At 42.4% G+C, this 21,482-nt stretch overlaps 2 protein-coding genes across 3 annotated transcripts in view; one reads left to right on the top strand and one right to left on the bottom strand.

The window, feature by feature from the left end:
• Positions 1–6,745: 6,745 nt before the first annotated feature.
• The window catches only part of mre11a (MRE11 homolog A, double strand break repair nuclease), a 34,703-nt gene continuing 19,966 nt past the window's right edge, over positions 6,746–21,482 (bottom strand). For both annotated transcript variants that reach the window (XM_042333972.1, XM_042333973.1), the window contains exons 14-20: positions 19,375–19,437; positions 18,780–18,996; positions 17,975–18,079; positions 16,479–16,537; positions 16,274–16,344; positions 11,458–11,545; positions 6,746–7,242 (exon numbers count right to left, since the gene is read on the bottom strand). In XM_042333972.1, the coding sequence (XP_042189906.1) occupies positions 7,189–7,242; positions 11,458–11,545; positions 16,274–16,344; positions 16,479–16,537; positions 17,975–18,079; positions 18,780–18,996; positions 19,375–19,437 (657 nt within the window). In that variant the 3' untranslated portion in view covers positions 6,746–7,188. The remainder of the gene's footprint in view (positions 7,243–11,457; positions 11,546–16,273; positions 16,345–16,478; positions 16,538–17,974; positions 18,080–18,779; positions 18,997–19,374; positions 19,438–21,482) is intronic.
• ankrd49 (ankyrin repeat domain 49) overlaps positions 11,793–21,482 on the top strand; it is a 35,972-nt gene continuing 26,282 nt past the window's right edge. The window contains exon 1 of the mRNA XM_007902083.2: positions 11,793–11,846. The gene's annotated coding sequence lies outside the window, so the exon portion shown is untranslated. The remainder of the gene's footprint in view (positions 11,847–21,482) is intronic.

Here is a 21,482-nt window from a genome sequence, read left to right as displayed (position 1 = left end):
GGACCACTCGGTGGTTGCGTGGGGATCTGGGATGCTTTCCTTCAGGAATTTGGTTTGGTAAATACATAAGCCCACAAATGTCGACTGATGTCAAAGCTTTATAATGAATTCATGTTTGATAAACTTTCTAGGAAGTAATAGTTCACCTCTTAGGTGGCATGATTAGTTACATAAGTGAATTATCCCTTTGTTTTCTATTACTTGAGATAGGAATCTGATTCTGCTGGTTGTTGCACATCTGCTGGTGTTTACTACAGAACTCCTGTGTCCCCTAATATTCATTACACTTGTATTTGATATAATGCCTTATCATGTCAAAGATTTTTGAAGTGCTTCACTGTTTTCTGTAAAGTGTAGTGACTTTGTATTTGTAATCGATCACAACTGCTAATTTGCAAGCAATGTTCCTACAAATTGCCATGAACTGATTTTTCTCTGGGGGATTGTTGGCCAGGATACTGGGAGAAACTCCCTTCTCTTTTTGAATAGTGCATGGCATCTTTAACATCCTCCTGAACAGTCAGAGGTGCTTAAGTTTAATGTCTCATCCTAAGAGCAACATCTCCAATAATGCAGCGCTCTCCCAGTATGTCACTGTAGATTATGAGCACAATGTCCCGACATGAGGCTTGAATCCATAACCTTATGAATCAGCAACGGTACTACCAACTGAGCCAGGCTAATACATTCATGCCTCTTGGTCAACAAGTTAGCATTGAGTAGTCACAGATTTTCAACCATACAGAAGCCATGTGCACTGAATCAGAGCCATCACTGACCATTTGACCCTCAGCGTTCCATTGATGAGCCTGAAGGCTGGTCAGTCATAAAGATTACCATGGAGTGCTAAGCATGAATCTTTTATCATTAAGCACAAAACAGAGTTGATTCGGCTCTGTTAACAGGCATGTCACCTTTGTGCAAGAAAGACTTCACATATTTTCCCCAGGAGGGTTGTAACAAGATAGATAAATCCTTTTAAAGGATATCAGATAAATGAATATTTTATGGGAAATAGTGTAGTTCCAATGAAGATCATTGCTCTCATCATAGAATGCTGTGGTGTTAGTCAGGTGTTGAATTGTGTCGTTTGCAATTTCTGATTGATGTCCTGTTGCTCTTGAAGACATTTCAGTGTTTTAACTTCAAAGGCTTTACCTGTGGTTGGCCAGTTTTCTCAAGGGAATGAGTGAGACAGACAGCACACTATAGGACATGAAGAGGGAATACATCTCACTTTTCTTATATTATTACTGCTTTAAATAGTGGTTTCTGTAGTGAGCACTGATTGTTTCAATTGAAATGTCAATACATGTCAATGGCCTTTCAGTACTTAGTGAGCTGTAGAAATCACTATTTATGCGCTTGTGTATTTTTTTACAGGAGCACATAAGTGATTTGTAGACAACTGTATTTATACAATAGTCCCAGCATTTAGTGACGTATAAATAATGCAAAACAAGTCTGCCATTTACTTGAATGATTTTTAATTGGAGTAGGACACTGGGAAGAGTGGGAAGTATCATGGGCGAGTTGTTCTTAGCATAAGAATGATGCATCATGGAAATATATATAAATATATACATACACACATATACACACGCTCACTATTGCAAAGCTTTGCCAGCATAAGACAGATTTGTAATCATTTTAGTATTGTATTAGACTGTTAATTTGTCTATTAAGCAGTTTTATTGTATAATTATACAAATACCGTTATACCTTTCAATGAAATTCTGTTGAGAATCTTTGTAAGCTTCCTAGAAATGAATAGCGTGTTTTTCCATTATCTAATGTCCTTGTTTTTGTCTTGCGCAGTTAATTAGAAAATGAATATCTCGAGGGTCTTATAGAAGTGGGATAGAGAATGTGTTGAAGGTCTCAAGTTTGAGAAACGGGATGTAGCTGCAAGGAGTAACCAATGAGAGTTATTTGAAGTCTTTGCTTTCTTTAAAAAAATAGCATCAGCTTAATGATCAAGAGCAGCATTTGATTAAAGTAGATGCATGTAAGAATATAGCAGATGAAAATTATAACATGATTGAAACAACAACTTGGATTTATATAGCGCCCTCCACGCTAGACGGCGTCTCAGAGCGCTTTACAGTTTCGGATCCCGGGGCCAAGCCAGGGGGACGGATGGGAAGGTGACCAAAGGCGCGGTCAAAAAGAAAGGTCTTCAGCAGAGACCTGAAAATGGGGAGGGAGGGAACGAGATGAAGGGAGTGAGGAAGGCAGCTCCAGAGCCTCGGGGCATAGTGGCTGAAGGCACGGCCGCCGAGGGTGGAGCGGAGGAATCAGGGGACAAGGAGGAGGCCAGACCCAGAGGAACGAAGGCAACGAGTACTGTGCTCAGGAGAGAGGTCAGAGAGGCAGGGGGCTGCAGAGGAGTGTACGTACTTGAATACAGGGGTGAGGATCTTGAAATCGATCCTCTCTGGGATAAGGATCCAGTGCAGTCTGGCAAGGACTGGGGTGATCAGGGAGCGGAGTTTCATGCGGGTGAGAATGCAGGCGGCAGAGTTCTGAATGAGTTGGATTTTATGGATGGTAATGCATGGGAGACCGGCGAGGAGGGCGTTTGAATAGTCCAGCCGGGAGGTGACAGAGGCATAGACCAGAGATTCAGCAGCTTTTGGGGAGAGATATTGGCGGAGATGAGCGATGCGTCGGAGGTTGAAGAAACTGGTGCTGGTGAGGGACCAGATGTGGGGGAGGAAGGATAATTGGGGCTCGAACCTAATGCCTAGGTTGCGTACGGGGGTTCGGGGAGTTTTAGGGGGAGGTCGGGTAGTTGGAGGAGGTGAGAACCGTGAGATTTTAGACATTGACGCGAACCGCAGAGTATGGCTTCCGTCTTGTCAATGTTCAGCTGAAGGAAGTTTGCACTCATCCAGCCCCTGAGATCTGACAGGCAGGCTGACAGAACATCAGGGGACTGGGGGTCCCAAAGAGAAGTTGAAAAGTAGAGTTGGGTGTCATCTGCATACATGTGGAAATGTACGCCATGTCTGTGGATGACATCCCCAAGAGGAAGCATGTAGATCAGCAAGTGGAGGGGGCCAAGGATGGATCCTTGGGGTACCCCGCAGGTGACCGGGTGAGAGCGGGAGGAGAAGCCGTTTATACAGATGTACTGCTGGCAGTTTGTGAGGTAGGACTCGAACCAGGCGAGTGCGGTCCCACCGAGGTGGATGACGGAGGAAAGGCAGTGGAGGAGGATGGTGTGATCGACTGTGTCGAACGCAGCGGAGCAGTCCAGGACAAAGAGTCAGGGGGAGTTCTGGTCACAGATAGAGAGATGTCGTTTGTGACTTTCACAAGCGCAGTCTCTGTACTGTGGGTGGGAAGGAAACCGGACTGGAGGGGTTTGAAGAGGGAGTGGGAGGAGAGGTATGCGCAAAATTGGTTTGCAACAACGTGTTCTAGAACTTTTGAGAGGAAGGGCAGATTAGAAATAGGGCGGTAATGGCTGGGGCTTGAGAGATCTAGGGAGGGTTTTTTCAGGTGGGGGGTGATAACAGCAGTTTTGAGGGAGGCAGGGACTGATCAGGAGGAGAGGGACTGATTGATAATGTCAGTCAGTAGTGGGCAGAGAAGGGGGAACTGTGTGACCAGTAAGTTGGTGGGGAAGGGGTCGAGGCAGCAGGTGGTGGGTTTCATGGAGGTGATGGTGGGTGAGAGGGAGGAGGGAGAGATGGGGAGGAAAGAGTGTAGAAAGGGGGTGGTGGTAGGAGCAGATGATGAGGAGGGTGAGGGGGACAGAGAGGACGTGGTGGTGGGTGACAAGGGGCAGGTGGATGAGGCTGCCTGACTGATGTTCAGTATTTTAGTTGAAAAGAAGTCCATGACCTCCTCGCACTTGGCATTTGATATGAAGATTGAGGAGGCCTGAGGGGGGGCATGGAGGAGGTAATGGGTGGTGGAAAAAAGGATTTTGGGGTTTAGCCACCAAGATGATGATGGAGTAGGCCATTTTTGCGCGTGTCAAAGAACAGCGGTAGCTGTGGAGATGCTCGAGCCATAGTTGGCGGTGAACTATCAGGCCAGTTTTCCGCCATCTGCACTCGAGCAGACGGGTTAGGGTTTTTTGGCGGCGGAGATGGTTGTTGTACCAGGGGGATCAGGTGGGTTTGGAGTGGTCCTGGATTTTAGGGGGACGAGGGAGTTGAAAGTGGAGGAGAGGCGATCATGGAGCAGCTGGACGGCTGCTTCAGGGTCTCCGTGGGTGGAAGGCCAGACGGATAGGATGTTTGAAGATGAGAGGGCATTTGTGAGGGTCTCAGGGTAGCCTTTTCCAAGGGCGATAGAGGATGGTTGAGGGCTTGGTGGAGGAGGATGTGAGAGGAGATGAAAAAGTAGTCCGGATGGCCTTGTCCACTACACGGAGGTCGAAAATGTCAAGGACATGGGTGATGATGAGGTCAAGTGCATGACCACGGTTGTGGGTAGGTGAGTTTATATGGAGGGTAAAGTTTAGGGAGAGGAGGGCAGTGAAATCAGCGGAAGTGGTGCAGGGGGAGTTTAGGTGGAAGTTGAAATCACCCATTATGAATAGGCGCTCGGAGCAGAGGAACAGGGAAGAGAGATGTCTGTGTGGAAGGAGACGGGGGGCGGTAAACAAGGAGGATTTTCAAAGGGAGAGAGGGGTGGAAAAGGGTGAGGTGCTCGCAGGAGGGGAAGCAGCCAGGAGTAGGGGGTGAGACCAAGGGAGGCTGTGGAAATGAAGGCCACCCCGCCGCCCCGTTGGTTTGGACGGGGGGGTGTGGTGGAAGATGTAGCCTGGAGGGGAGGCTTCCACTATGGGGACAGGGTCATTGGGGGGAGAGCCAGGTTTCGGTGAGCCCAAGAATATCAAGGTGCTCGTCCTGGATGAGGTCATGGATGGTGAAGGCTTTATTTGAGAGGGAAAGATGATAGATTCATGAAAGACGGTTGACCACAGGGTCAAAACACATGTTTGGCCAGGTGTGTAAGTGTTGGTCATTAACTAGCCTAACAGCTTTCCCGGGAAGATAAATACAAAGAAATATGAAGAATCACAAGAAATACAAGTCACGGTATTCTCCAGACCATTGAAGTACCTTTCTGTCATTCACATTGATGTTTCAAGGTTTCTTAAACCAAAACTTCTTGTGAGCTTGATTATTTCAGCGTCCAAAAACAAAGACTTACAAATAAACAATGTAATCTAAATTAAACAAATATATACAATTAAAATATACTGTAGTGACGATTTAAGTTAATGGGTGGTAAAACCAGGATACTCACTTGACACATTCAAGTTACAGCTTGATTCTGTACCAGGAATATGGTATGGTGTTTTGGAAGGACGAGATCAAAATGGATTGATGGAACCCTCATCAGAACTGCTCTTCTAAAGTACAGTATGTCTAACAACTTGCATTTATGTAACACCCTTCACACCAGATAGCATCTTGGAGCTCTTAGCAATGGTGAAGCCCGATGCCAAGACAGGGGGAAGGGGAAGGTCATTGTAGGCACAGTCAAAGAGGAAGGTCTTCAAGCTCAACCTGAAAATGGGAGAGGGGGCAAGGCGAAGGGATTGAGGGAGAGTTCTACAGCTTCAGAGCATAGTGGCTTGAATCACGTCCCACTGATGCTGGGGCGGAGGGTCCAGGAGACAAGGAGGAGATCAGAGCCAGTCGAGCAGAGGCAGCAGATGGTGTAGGGAGAGAGCAGATTGGAGAGATATTCAGTGCGAGGGTGTCATGTTACCCGTTTGTTTTCTTGCAATTAATTTTTAATTTCTGTTGCAGATGAGTCAAGTGTATTATCTGCCATGAAAATGATGGCGCTCACATCAATCCACTGGATGTCTAAATAGTTAAACACCAGTACTGAATACAAGTAACTACTTCTAAGTACAATTATCATCATTCTTCCACTTGTTTCAATTGTTTTTCAGTGCACTGTAGAACAAAAAAACATGGGGGTGCAGATCTTTGTGAACACCCTGCACAATTCCATGGAGTTTATAGAGTGAAATAGGAAAATTACATCCCAATGAATCAATTTCAGTTTTCTGTTGTTACTAAGAGTTTGAGCAGCTTTGTTGGCACTCAGGTCTAAAAGCAGATGAGATGCTGTAGGTGGAGAGCTAAAATCTTAAACAGCTGCAACACAGAAGTAGAGTGTTCTGTCAAATATATAGGATTCTATTTTCTGTAGAGCTACATAGACCCAGGAAACACAATCTAATTGAACATTTGCAGCAGCTGTGAATAGCTTGCATTAGTTTTTGGAAGGATTTACAGAATTCCATGGAAGGTACTTAAGGGACATAAACGAGGACTCATCTGATGTCTAAAGTAATTTCATACTCAGAAAAGTCCCTCTAGAATGAAACTACAATATAATAATAATAATAATCCTTGCATTTGATATAGCGCTTTTCACGTCGGGAGGACGTCCCAAAGCGCTTCACAGAACACACTGTAAAGTGAATTGACTGTACATTTGTGGGCGAACGCGGCAGCCAATTGCGCACAGCAATGCCCCACAAACAGTCGGAGATTGAAAATGACCAATTTAATTATTGTTTTTGGTTTTTTGGAGGGATTATTATTAGGCGTGTGGAGTAAGGAAACTTGCCCAAGGTTTCGCCCTGCCTGGAATTGAACTCAGGTCTCTCACTTGCAAAGCGAGTGCTCTAACCACTGAGCTACAGGACTCCACGACATTTCACTGAATGGCCCTATAACACCAAACATAGATAGATTGCTTGAAGAAAAACAGTCCACACCTTTAATTTAATAGGATTTTTTAAAGAAACTTAATCATATTTTGTTTGACTTGTTCATTAATTGCCTCACTCAGATTTTTTCTTCATAAACATAATTACAATACTTTGTTAACAAGTATACAATTCAAACATGTTTAATCATTAGACTGTTGCATTGGACTTTACTTTGTAGATTCAAAAGGATCTTCCTCAAGTTAATGATTAAAACAAAAACAAACATTACATTGCTATTGATCTAATGTTTACTTATCTTAAGTTTCAAAATCTGCAACAATAAAAAAAACAATTCTACAGAGAAATATGAAGCACAACATGTATTTTGAAATAAGATGAGAAAATAAGCATGGAGGTGCACTTTAGGAATATGTCCCACATTGTTCTTTAAAACATCACCTAAAGGTCACATATATACTTTTGGTAAGTCATCTTCTGTTTTGCCTTGAACTTGTAGAATTCTTGAAGGGGTCATCTTCACCCTGAAATGAACAAACACAGCAATATTCACACAAGATGCTCAACCTTAATTCAACCTTTAAGTGTCAGTCTGGATCAGTCAGTTGTACTCACGCCAGAGTCAGAAAGTTGTGGTTCAAGTGCCACATCAAGACTTTGAACTCACTGTCTAGGCTGACAGTGTGCTGGACTGCTTGAGGTTTCCTTTGAACAAGGCATGAAATCGAGGTCCCGTCTGCCTGTTAAGGTGTATGTTAAAGAACCCATGACAAGAGTCCTGTAGCTCAGAGCACTCGCCTCACAAGCGAGAGTCCTGGGTTTGATTCCTGTCAGGGCAAAATATTGGTTTCCTTACTCCCCACGTTTTTGTTTATCTAGTAGTAAGTAGGAACCCGTTTGTCAGTCGATTGACGGATCACTTTTCTGAGTGTAATAATTCCTTCAGAAAAATAATAATAATAATAACAAATAATAATAATAATAATAACAGGTGGAGTCCTGTAGCTCAGTGGTTAGAGCACTCGCGTGGAGTCCTGTAGCTCAGTGGTTAGAGCACTCGCGTGGAGTCCTGTAGCTCAGTGGTAAGAGCACTCGCTTTGCAAGCGAGAGACCTGAGTTCAATTCCAGGCAGGGCGAAACCTTGGGCAAGTTTCCTTACTCCACATGCCTAATAATAATCCCTCCAAAAAAACAAAAAAACAATAATAAAATTGGCCATTTTCAATCTACGACTGTTTGTGGGACATTGCTGTGCGCAATTGGCTGCCGCGTTCGCCCACAAATATACAGTCAATTCACTTTACAGTGTGTTCTGTGAAGCGCTTTGGGACGTCCTCCCGACGTGAAAAGCGCTATATCAAATGCAAGGATTATTATTATTATTAATAATAATTTGGTAAATCCACAACTGTTTGTGGGACACTGCTGTGCGCTATTGGCTGCTGTGTTTTGCCCACAAAATTTAGTCAATTCACTTTATAGTATATTCTGTGAAGTGCTTTGAGATGTCTCGAAGACATGATAAGGCACTATATCAAATGCAAAGATTATTATTTTGTTATGGCAATGTTCAAAAAGTGAAAGGAATTCCACCTGGTGTCCTAACCAACAATCCCCCAATTAAAATTGGTCATTTGTTTCATAAAATTGGTTACTTCAAGGCTGTTTGTGGGACATAGTTGTATGCAAATCGGTTGCTGATTTCACCTACAAATACACAGTCACTGCACTTCACAGTAAAATCCTGTGAAACACTTTCAGATGTCTCTAACATGATAAGGTGCTAAATCAAATGCAAGTAATATTATTATTATATATGCACTTTTTTCATGAAGTCAATGTATTCCTATAACCAACTGCACTTCCAAATAGATATATATCCAGATTCCTCTGAATGAGTGAGTCAGTTGTGTACCTCCTTTGCTGGGAACCTATTCCAGGAGAGTGGCTAACAGGAAGAAAACAGAGAGTAGAGATAAACGGGTCCTTCTCAGATTGGCAGGATGTGACTAGTGGAGTGCAACAAGGATCAATGCTTGAACCTCAATTATTTACAGTCTATATCAATGATTTAGATGAGGAAATAGAACTTAACATATCTAAATTTACAGATGATACAAAGATAGGTGGGAGAGTAATAATAATAAAATAATCCTAATAACAGTAAGCTGTGAGGATGATACACAAAGAATGCAAAGGGAAATAGACAGGCTAGGTGCGTGGGCAAGAAGGTGGCAGATGGAGTATAATGTGGGGAAGTGTGAAGTTATTCACCCAGGTAGTGAAAATAGAAAAGCAGATTATTTTCTAGAGGGGGAGAGACTAGGTAGTGTTAGTGTTTAGAGGGATTTTGGGTGTTCTTATACACTAGTCACAAAAAGTTAATATGCAGGTACAGCAAGCAACTAGGAAGGCTAATGCCATTTTGGCATTCATTGCAAAAGGGTTAGAGTACTCTTAGGGTTAGAGTAGGGAACTCTTACTGCAGTTGTATAATGCCTTGGTGAGACTGCACCTAGAATATTGTGTGCAGTTTTGGTCTCCTTATTTAAGAAAGGACATACGCACCTTAGAGGGGGTGCAGGGTAGATTCACTAGGTTGGTTCCTGGGATGAGGGGGTTGACCTATGAGGATAGGTTGAGTAAACTATAGAATACAGAAGACTTACAGGTGATCTTATAGAAACCTATAAGATTCTTAAGGGTCTTGACAATGTAGATGCCGTGAGACTGTTTCCCCTGGTTGGAGAATCGAAAAGTAGGGGTCACAGTCTCAAGATTAAGGGTCAGCCTTTTCGACTGAGTTGAGGAAACATTTCTTCACTCAGAGGGTTAGCGAATTTATGGAATTCTCTACCCCAGACGGCTATGAATGCTCAGTTCTTGAACATATTCAAGACTGAGGCTGATAGATTTCTAAAGGATAGAAGGATTAAGGGATATGGGGATAGAGCGGAAAAATGGAAATAGGTTAGATCAGCCATGATCTTATTAAATGGCAGGTAAGGCTCGAGGGGCCTACTCCTGCATCTTATGGTCTTATATATTAATCTCCCAGAAAAATTGATTTCTTATAACTTCTAATTTGAGTTTGTTGCCATGAAGCAGGAACGACATGCTTTATTAGACCCTCAGTGAAGAGCTGCTGGAATAATAATTAAGAATAATGGAGAAATTGAAAACAATAATAAGATTTAGAAGTATAAACCAATTGGATGCTTCAAAATGCATTGTCCTTGAATTAAAATGTGACAAGGTTTTTATTATTAGCCTTAATTTTGCTCTAGTGCAGCATATTCCAGTATTTTGTTCAGCTTGACCTAGTCGGTAAATATTAAATGTGCAATTTACAAATGTAGAATGAAATAATAATCCTTGCATTTGGTATAGCGCTTTTCACGTCGGGAGGACGTCTCAAAGTACTTCACAGAACACACTGTAAAGTGAATTGACTGTATATTTGTGGGCGAACACGGCAGCCAATTGCACACAGCAATGTCCCACAAACAGTCGTAGATTGAAAATGACCAATTTATTATTGTTTTTAGTTTTGGAAGGATTATTATTAGGCGTGTGGAGTAAGGAAACTTGCCCAAGGTTTCGCCCTGCCTGGAATTGAACTCAGGTCTCTCGCTTGCAAAGCGAGTGCTCTAACCACTGAGCTACAGGACTCCACATGTAGAATGAAATTTAGACTTAACATACTGTGTTTATTTTTCCATTAAAAACAATGCTAAGATACATTAAAAAAAGTGCTTAGTTCAAAAAACCCTTTTAAAAAAAAGCTCAAAATTCAAAGCCCTTTTGGACTAAATCCCCTACTTTCACACATTTATATCAAAGCCATTGGAAATTCCGTGCACTCGAATTTTAACCAAAAAATCTTTCGTGAAACCTTATCAAGAAAAAGTTTTCTGAAAACTTGCGTAACCAATATAGTTAGATCCCTCTCTAGAACCTCTGTGAACAAGAGAATAAAAGTACTCTCACTGATCTTCAAATTCTCTTTCAGCTGTAGAAGTGGACTATTAGGCTTTCTCTGTGCAGTCATGGCTAGTTTTGCTCTTGGCCCTCTTCTGACAGTGTGTGAAGTTACTGGTGATGCACATTTTCCCTCCCCTGTCAGTCTAGATAAAAACTGATGAAATTCATGGATTTTCTGGTGGATTCAGTGACTCCAACACAAAGACTGATCTGGACATATGTTTCTCTGATAGCTTAATTCATAAAACCAGAATCTTATGTGGAAGTGAGCCATGTGGACCTAGCTTTTCCAGGTTCAATCGCATTAATTAAACTGGCTAATCTCAGCCACAGCACCAGTTGGACCACGAGAACGGCATTTATACCAATACACTAAGCAGTATGTTTGGGGGGCACAAAATCAGCCTGTGTTCCAGATCTATACGAGTAAAAAAATAAATATTTGTTTTCTTGAAAAGATTAAATGAATATCCTTTTTTTGTTAAGGCTTTACTGTGACACTCTGATTCCTTGTATGCTGTATGTGTAGCAATTCTTATAGTTAATTATTATTAATAATTAACACAGCAGACAATTTCCACACAACAATGTCCCAACATTATGTACAAACGCAACCGTGAAAGCTCACACACAGAGCACAGCCACTTGGGCGAGATAGAGAATGTGTTCAGTGCTTAAGGTAACTTACACCAGCATGAGTCAGCACCTTCAAGAGAGGTAAGACTTAAAAAATATAGAAGTAAAACTGGAATTACCTCTTCGTCGTCGTCATAAAAAGTTACTCCTTTAGCTGCCAGGCTTTGTGAACCTCTTTTACTGAACGATTCTGACATGCTTGAGCCCCTTTTGAAATGAAGAACATTACAATTCAACAAAGCCTGATAGCGCCCTCCACGCCGGACGGCGTCTCAGAGCGCTTCACAGTAACGAATCCTGGGGCCAAGCCAGGGGGAGGGGGAGGAAGGTGACCAAAGGCGCGGCCGAAAAGAAAGGTCTTCAGCAGAGACCTGAAAGTAGGAGGAGCGAGGCGAAGGGAGTGAGGAAGGCAGTTCCAGAGCCTCAGGGCATAGTGGCTGAAGGCACGTCCGCCGAGGGTGGAGTGGAGGACTCGGGGGACAAGGAGGCCAGAATCGGAGGAATGAAGGTAACGGGCACTGTTTTGAGGAGAGAGGAGGTCAGAGAGGTAGGGAGGTGCGGAGGGATTTGAAGACAAAGGTGAGGAACTTGAAATCGATCCTCTCTGGGACAGGGAGCAAGTGCAGTATGGCGAGGACTGGGGTAATCGGGGAGTGGAGTTTGGTGCGGGTGAGAATGCGGGCGGCAGTTTTGAATAATCTGGATTTTATGGATGGTAGTGGAGAGGAGGCCAGCGAGGAGAGAGTCTGAATAGTCCAGCCGAGAGGTGACAAAGGCATGGACCAGGGTTTCAGCGGCTTTTGGAGTGAGGTATTGGAGGAGACGGGTGATGCGTCGGAGGTGGAAGAAAGCGGTGCTGGTGAGGGACCGGATGTGGGGTAGGAAGGATAATTGGGGGTTGAACATGACCCCTAAGTTGCGTACGGGTTCGGAGAGTTTTAGGGGGAGGTCGGGTAGGTGGAGGAGGTGAGAACCGTGAGATTTTAGACGTTGACGAGAGCCAAAGAGTATAGCTTCCGTCTTGTCAATGTTCAGCTGAAGGAAATTTGCTCTCAGCCAGCCCCTGAGGTCTGACAGGCAGGCTGACAGAATATCAGGGGACTGGGGGTCGCAAAGAGGTGGAAAAATAGAGTTGGGTGTCGTCCGCATTCATGTGGAAATGTACCCCATGTCTACGGATGACATCCCCAAGAGGGAGCATGTAGATCAGAAAGAGGGACCAAGGATGGATCCTTGGGGGACTCCACAGGTAACTGGGTGAGAGTGGAAGAAGAAGCCATTTGTGCATGTAATTGTAGTACTGTGGCAAGATAATTTAATTTGCCAAATGTTTCTTTTTTGTAAAGTGCCAAGACAAAGATCATGGACAGAACAGTAGTTCAGTGCTCTACAGCTCTTAATAGACTAGAAGTGACACTCGGGTGTGTTTTTTCCGCTGGCTCAGCCATTTAAACCCCTAGACAGCTGATCAGGGCAACAGAGTGGTCATTGTTTTAAATAATTTCATCCCCCAATTCCATTCAGAATTTGCGTGTTCCATTCCCATTGGTTTAAGTGGAGAAGCTTGGATGAACTACAACACAAAGGCACACAAAGTGTCCTTGTGCTGAATCAGGCAAGATCTGCCTTTGTACTGGAACTGACTGGTACAAACTCTTCAACACTGGCACAAGCCAATACTGATGCCTTAGTTCTGGGCACAGGCCATTATCATGTAATGCTAGAGAAAGACAACTGTAGAAATTTGCTGAAAATAACCAAACACATCCTTAATCTGTCGTAGAGGTAGTCATATTTATTTTATCTTCTCATCTCCTTTGATCTTTTTAAAGATTACAAAAAGTGAAACAATTAAGTGTGGAAGGCTGCTGACTGGAGAATTATAGGCAGAGTGTGATTGTCATGTTCACCATGGACATAAGGCTCACAATCTGTCATCTCTGCCAATAAAAAGTCTAAAAATATTCATCCACTAAAAATTTATTTCTTGCACAGCTGTTAACTAAACTAATTGAAGACAAATGTCTCCTCTTAAACCTCAGCAGCAGATTAATGTTTCACTTAGAAGCAATTCACTCCAGTAGATATCTGCCACCCCTGGCAAGAGCAGAGGGTTGTGGCATAGAAAACATTAATTCAGTTGTGATTATTAAAGATAAAATTGGAATTTTTTTCTAATCAATCAGCTAACAAATTAACCATTTAGATCTTATACTTAAAAGACATTGGTCACATATCCCATTTCCGGTTTATTTTTCACTCCACAGTATCCACTTTAACATAAAAAGTTCAAGTTAAACCTCTCGCCATGCAGAGGATATAAGAATTCAGTTCTACATTAATTCATTTGCACTTGATGTTATTCTTGAGCCTAGTCCAGTTGTAGTACTGTAGTTATTAGGGAGGGGATGGCAGATGGTTGAATTTTTTGATTCACCAAATGAAAGGAAGTCACTGCTGGAGAACGACAGGCTGACAATATTTAGCACAGAGCTTTCCGGCACCAAGTACTTACAGATAAGGTGTAGCATGGATTAGTTACGGAGTAATGCTTTTTCTTCTCTACCCCAACAGAGTGCTCTAATACAACATCAAGAGGTTTTTTTTAACCTTTCCCCTCCACTTCCCACATTTCACAGTTGTTGTGGTTTCTGGGTGAGATGCTTTATTGTTGCTGAATTATGAGTGGATTTGTGCTGAGGTGACAAATCCACTAAAAACTGATCAAGTATCCCCAAACTCAATTCACTTAAGACATTTACACCTTAGAGAAAGATGTTAATTTCTCCACTCAGTCTGGATTTCATTCAAAACTAGAAACCAAAAGTGAAAAGGGATCATCCTAATTCACTGTGTGCCATTCAAGCCCTCTATTTACTGATCAGAACAACTGTGGAACTCTATTGGAACACAGTGGACACTTGAAACAACCCAGTGCCTACTTGCCAAAATGGTCAACTTCTGGGTGATTGGGTCACTTCCTCTTACTGTGCATGTACAACAACAACATGTACTTATATTGCACCTTCCATGCAGGATAGCGTCTGAGAGCGCTAAACAGTGGTGGAGCCTGGCTCCGAATTGTGGGGGGGGGGGGGGGGAGAGAAAGAGGTGACCATAAGCATAGTCGAAACGAAAGGTTTTCAGACGGGACTTGAAAAGGGGGAGAGAGGGATCGGAGGGATTGAAGGGGAGCATTCCACAGTTTTGGGGTGTAGTGGCTGAATGCACAACCTCCAATGGTGGAGTGGAGGGCACGAGGGATAAGCAGGTGACTGGTGCCAGTCAGGCGGAGATGCAGGGTGGTGAACTGGGGAGTGAGGAGGTCGGAGAGGTAGGGAGGTGCCAGAGAGTGAAGGTCTTTGAAAACGAGTGTGAGAAGTCGATCCGTTCGGTGATGGGGAGCCAGTGGAGTCTGGCCAGAACTGGTGAGATGGGGGTACAGAGTTTGGACTGGGTCAGTATGCGGGCGGCAGAGTTCTGAACGAGCTGGATTTTTTGAATAGTGGAGCTGCGGAGACCGGTGAGGAGCGTGTTTGAGTAATCCAGGTGTCAAATGCATGCACAAGAATATCGGCTGCATTTGCGGTAAAGTACGGTCAGAGGTGAGCAATGTGGCAGAGGAAGGCGTCCTGGTCAGGGATTGGATGTGGAGAAGGAAGGACAGCTGGGGGTCAATCTGGACGCCTGGATTGTGCACTGGCTGGGTTAGTCTGAGGGAGAGCCCAGGTAGGTTTAGGAGTTTAGATTTGCAGGAGTGAAAACGTTGACAGGAGCCAAGGAGTATGGCTTCTGTCTTGTCTACATTCAGCTGCAGGAAGTTTGCACTCATCCAGCCCTGATGTCTGCTGGACAAGCTGATAAAACATCGTTGGACATGGAGTTAATACCGGAGGAGGCAAAGTAGATTTGTGTGTCATCCACATGCATATGGAAGTTTACCCAGTGTCTGCGGATGACATTGCCATATATACATTGAGCATGTATATGAGGAAAAGAAGAGGGCTAAGGATAGAGACCTGTGGTACCCCGCAGATGACCCGGTGGGGGCGGGTTGAGAAACTATTTGCTGAGATGAAGTGTAGGCGGTTGATAAAGTAGCACTCGAACCATGTGAGTGCGGTCCCACTAAGGTGAATGAGGGAGGAAAAGCATTGGAGGAGGATGGTATGGTTGACTGTGTCGAACATGGCACAGAGATCCAGGAGGACGAGGAGGTAGAGGACGTCGTTTGTGACTTTAACAAGCGCCGTCTCTGTGCTGTGGGCAGGGCAAAAACTAGACTGAGGGGCTCAAGGAGGGAGTGGAGGGAGAGGTGTGACCGAAGTTGACCTGCAACAATGCGATCCAGGATTTCGGCAAGGAATTTTAGCAAGGAAGGGCAGGTTGGAGTGGAACAGAGCTTGCGGAGAGAGACTGGTTGACCGTGTCAGCCAGCAGGGAGGAGAGGAAGGGGAGTTGAGTGACCAGCAGCTGGGTGGTGAGGGGGTTGAGGCAGCAGGTGGTGAACTTCATGCAGGTGATTGTGGTTGAGTGGGAGGAGGGAGAAATTGGGGGCAAAGGAGTGTAAAGAAGGGGTCGTGGCAGGAGCTGTGGTGGAGGGAGAAGGTGGTGTGGAGGACATGGGTGGGGGGTGGCGGTGGTGGAAGACGATGCAGCCAAGCGGATGTTTTCAATCTTTGAAAATTATACCATGTACAGTGTTCAGGATGCAACCTTGGAGGCAACCTGATTGATTAGAAATCAGTCATTTTGTTTTCCTGCACTCATCAATTATCTGAAGCATCGCTGGAGCAGTTTGGATATTTTTGATAAATGAATGTTGAGATCTATACCACTATAAGCAAATCCCAGCACTAAGGAAGTTATTAGGGTTCTACTGTAGTAACATTCTGTCCTGCCAATATTTTCTACAATTATGTAAAATGTACATACCTTTGCTTTGTCTTTGAAGCACTGGATGAACTAACATCCTCTAAATCAGAATCATCATCTGTACTTATAATCTATAAAATAAAAAAATTAATAGTAATGTTTGCCTCCCAAATCTTACTGCTGTCCAACCAAAAGAATTGGCGCACAGTCCAAAAATGTGATAGATAACAACAAGATTAATACGGTAAATCATTGAAATTCGTACCTCAGTGTAATTACTTTGATTCAATGTTCGTGTAGGACGTTGGTTGGAGGGTTTAAAGGCTGACAGAAAGAGAAAGAAGAACAGAGGGAGGTCACCAGTAACTTATTTGACAACCAGGCAAATGTTTTATTTTACTGCACCTGCACTGAAGATTTAAAACATTGCAACGCACAATAGATCTACTAACTAGTTATCTCTTTTTAAGGCAATGACTGCCTCAAGAAGAGCAGGGGAGTAACACCCGACAATGGAAGGTCAGAATCAAATCAATCCTCAGTGGCGGTCTCAATTGACCTGTTGCTAAGACACGCAGGCCTACAGTGCTCAGAGATACTGTTGGTGATAAATCAGCCAACCATGCTTGGTACCAGGAGTTGAAGGAGCAGACTGGTCACTGAGGACAGGGATTCTTTCCATTCAGCCCATTCAACATGCGAAGCCCTGTTAGGAGGTATCTGAACAAGGAGCATGAAGGTTATCAGTGCCCTATAATGGTAAATTGCATGGTTTTACCTAATTGAGCTCCAACTTACCAAAAAAAAGTGCTGAGTCATATTGAGATATGGTTGCACATGTGCCAGTCAATCACCCTTCATGTCAGTGAGCTATTTCACCATGGAAGACACAATACAGAACCTTACCTCACCTTCATCCAATGGCAACTGCGCATCTTCCAGTCAGAGTCTCAAGATGGTAATGGTAAGCAGCTTCTCTGTCCCTAGTCCAAGAACATTGAGGCTAATTTTACCACTCCTTCTGACACCCTAGCTGACATCAGCTAACTCAGCACAGACTTCCGGCGGCCGGTGGGTAAAGGTCCTGCCATACATATGGCAGCACTAAGCCATTCTGGACATAGTTGCAAAGTCAAATCTAAATCTGAGCTAATTGATCTCAGCTAGGGTGATCTCTGCTACTAGCATCAGGAAGGTCACAATCAGAAAAGACAGATCAGCATCAGCCATAACGACTTCCATGGGTGAAAAGGATGCTGACATTTTGTGCTTCATGCATAATAAAGGCTATTTGTTCAGCAATGTACAAAAAGTTGATCAGAGCTTCTGAACTTTAACAGGTTGTTGTTCACAAAACTGATTGCAGCACAAAGTCTTAACAAATGCAAGGATTATTATTATAAACAGCAATAGCGCGGTGGCTAATCAATCTGCTAGACTACAAGCCGGGAAGCTGCAGAAAAACTCCCTTTTCTCTCAGGTAATGTCATCAGATCTTGAACAGCCATTTGAATAGACAGGCTTTGGATAGAACATGTGTTTAACATCTCATTGAATAGCAACTAAACTAAATCTAATATCCAAGTAATAGCTCCCTGTACAAAAATAAGGTAGAGCTACGGCTACAGAAAAGAACAAAATAAGCACTATTTTGTGTACCAAAAGTTAATGTATTAATAAAGAGGACAAATAAAAGAACTTTACTCTGAAAAGTGAGTATCTGGATAGTGACAGCATTGGAAATACTTAAAATTGTCCTACCGTCAATTATTGACTTGTTCTTTGTGGTAGTAACTACTGGAGGCTTGTATGACCTGCTGCCACTTGGGACTCTTGTTTCCTTGCCAGTTTCTCTGCTATTGCCCCCTGGTGAACCAAATAGAATAAAATGCATTACACATTCTATTGAACTTTTGGAACAGTGCTTAATCAAATTCATGCTGCAATATCACTTATAGTACAATAATAGAAAAGTTTCTGCTATCTCACTCTGCTCTCCTAAAGATTGTCTTTCTCTCATAATGGCAGACACCATTTGTGTTTTCTTTTCTCTCATGACAGAACAAGTGCAAGTCTATCGCTCATGACTTTCTGTTTTCATATCATGAGAAATACTGAGATTCCTAGATACACTTTGACTTCTATAGTGATGACGACAACATCAATATTAAAAATTACATTTATACAGCATGTTTCAACGCCTATCTCAAGGACATCTCAAAGCCATCACCAAAATGACTGAGATCCCAAGCTGGAAGAAAGCCGGGCAGAGGAGGGGAGGGGAATGGGAGCCAAAATCATGAGAAAGATTTTAAGGTGGTAGCAGCTGCAATTGAACAAGACACTGAGGTTCCGCACCGGCTCCATGAGGCCAAGTGAGCATCTGTGAAGATCAATGCAATCAGAGCCTAAGGTTAAAAGGCACATGGGGAAGCCAAGAAAAGCCTCAGTCTTGTCGTCACTCAGATGTGGAAATTTGGAACTCATCCACGACAGTCTAACTATAACACTTTAGCCTACAAATTATCAAGGCAAAGCTTTCGCTAATGTTTTAAACAGCTCTCACTGCTTCCTCTTCTGGACCCTCCTCTTTCTGTGGAGGAGCTCTGGCCTCTGCTGCCCCTTCCACGACCTCTTGCATGCCCTTTATTGGTAAAAGCCATTGGGATTTCATCTGCATCTTCATCCTTTTCAGAAGTAATGGTCAGATCATCATCATCATCACTAATCCGTGTTGAGATCTCTTTTCCTTCAGTCCTATGGGCCCTGGCTCTCTTCATTGCCTTTTGTGTAAAGAAAAATAACTTGCCGTCAGAAAATAATACTCAGGTTACCTGAAATTTTCCATCCAGTTCAATGTGATGCACAGGCTTTGTTTGATATATTTCTGACAGTAATGTCCAAGATCAGAAAATTCATCAAATGAACTACAATAAGGCGCAGGCTTATACCACTTTCCAATGCAGTGTATTGGAGGAAGTGATTTACATAATTTAAATGCAATTTAATACCACTGATGTAGAATTCAGGGCAGATCTACTTTTCAAAGAATAAAGCATTGAAGCATTTAGATGAACAGAACCAACTGCTTGGCACCAAGTCATACAAGTACCAAAGTAAATATAGACTCCAGACGTTGCTCTCAATGAACAAACTCTTACCTCACGAACATCTGCATCTTCGTCTGCCTCATTTTTTTTCCGACTGTCACGGAAATGTCGAACCTACAAATGAAAGATAATACCTTCTGTGAGTAGACCTACAAGAATGTACAACCTGTACATTCACCTGTACAACAGCCAGATAATACAGTAATTATCTCATTAATGCAGAAAATAACTGCTGATTAAACTTAACTCAAAGTATTAATTCTACAACATTTGTTTTGCTTATTTTATCAAATTTGTGAACAGTTCAGGGCACATTTCCCCACTTCATATCAGATCCCAAAAAAAGTGAGTATTATCAACCTTTTAAACCAAATTCTTAGACAAACAGGTATAGTTGGGTCAAACAGGTATAGTTTAGTTATTTTTCAGACTTTAAATTGCTGAGTTGAATCCACTTTTGCTATAACGTGAAAAATGAAGATAAGTAGCAATCTTCTCTTCTCCAATGAATGCAAGTTCAATTTCATGAGTAATTTAAGGAAAAAATGAATAAAATAATATTCCTTGCATTTGATGTAGCACTTTTCAAGTTCAGGATGTCTTAAAGTACTTCACAGCATTTATTGTAAAATGTAATAACTGTATTTTATAAACAAACACAGAAGCCATTTTGCCTACAATATCCCAGAAATAGGCATGATAATTGAATAATAAATTTTATCTGGAGGATACGGATATGTTACAAGGATCTGTTACTCAGTAAATAAACCTTACCAAACACTTTTGATGCCCTTAAATAGTTATTTATCAACTTCATTAAAAGTACCACATTTAAAGCACAGTTAATCAAATAATAATGAGAATGAAACAATGCTAAAAGAAAAGCAACATTTTTAGTGTTGAATAGCTTGCCAATGTTCACTATTTCAACATGAACAACTGTTCTTGTCTAAGGACAAGTGGTACACTAGAACGACTTCTTTAAGAAAGAAAATTTCAATAAATAAATAAATTTCAGTAAAATAATTGAAACTAAACAAATGTTCTGGTTGGTCTAGTTTACAGGTGAGACAAATGATGAAGATATGGTTTAAAATTCATTTTAGCTTTACTGCCCCACCTGCAAGTTTCAAGAACACCAGGCTTCCATTTGCAGACATACTCAGGAATATATGATAAGCCTTGTATTTGATATAGCACTTTATCATGTCTTTGCAACGTCTCAAAGTGTTCACAGAATATACTGTAAAGTGAATTGTCTGTATTTTGTGGGCAAAACACGACAGCCAATTGCACACAGCAGTGTCCCACAAACATTTGTGGATTGAAGTGACTAATTTATTATTTTTTTAAGGAATTATTACTCCCGGGAAAGCGATCTACCAATCGACTAACAATCAGGTTCCTATTACTGCTAAGTAAACAAAGGTGTGTGGAGTAAAGAAACTTGCCCAACATTTCACCCTGCTTACCACTGAGTTACAGGTCTCCACATATGCATTGTTACAACATTTTATGTTAAGAGAAAGTACAGAGGAAGGATGATGCACACTTAACTAGGGAAATCAAGCCAGTCGCAGCAGTCAAATAAAGATCAGAAGATAAACATCAGCCACATCGAAAAAAACAGTGCAGAATCTGTTAACGTAAGTGCCTCTTATCTGCAAAAGATTCTTGAAAATATGACTGAATAGTACAAAGGTAAAGGCACTTACCTTTCTTCTCAAAGATCTGCACTAAAATGGCTTGGAGCAACAAAGAAATAAATTGTTGCTCCTTTATTCTGTCGTCAGTGAATTGTTGGGCAGAACACATATATAAATTCCTATATATGCCAAGTTGATTAAAACATTTTTTAATAAAATGGTAATAAAGTGGCTCTTCTAATGAACATAAGGTGTTCCTAATAACTCTATCCTTGGTCCATTTCTCATTCCTCATCAAAATGAAGGAGCAGCACTTCCACACACATGCAGATAATACACAACTAATCCTACACTCCAGGACCACTGCTGTTCTGACAAACTTCCCATCAAATAATATGTCCTGAATGGACCTCAACATTCTCCAACTAAATATCAACAAAACCAAGGCTATTCTGCTCCTCACCTATCTTGTATCAATGTCTGGTTGCTCACACAGGTAAGATGGTGAAGCAA

Source organism: Callorhinchus milii, unplaced genomic scaffold, assembly GCF_018977255.1.
Source record: "Callorhinchus milii isolate IMCB2004 unplaced genomic scaffold, IMCB_Cmil_1.0 Scaffold4, whole genome shotgun sequence".
NCBI classification, from domain to species: Eukaryota; Metazoa; Chordata; class Chondrichthyes; order Chimaeriformes; family Callorhinchidae; genus Callorhinchus; species Callorhinchus milii.
The sequence above is the reverse complement of the archived record's forward strand: the minus strand, read 5'-3'. Positions and strand labels throughout refer to the sequence as shown.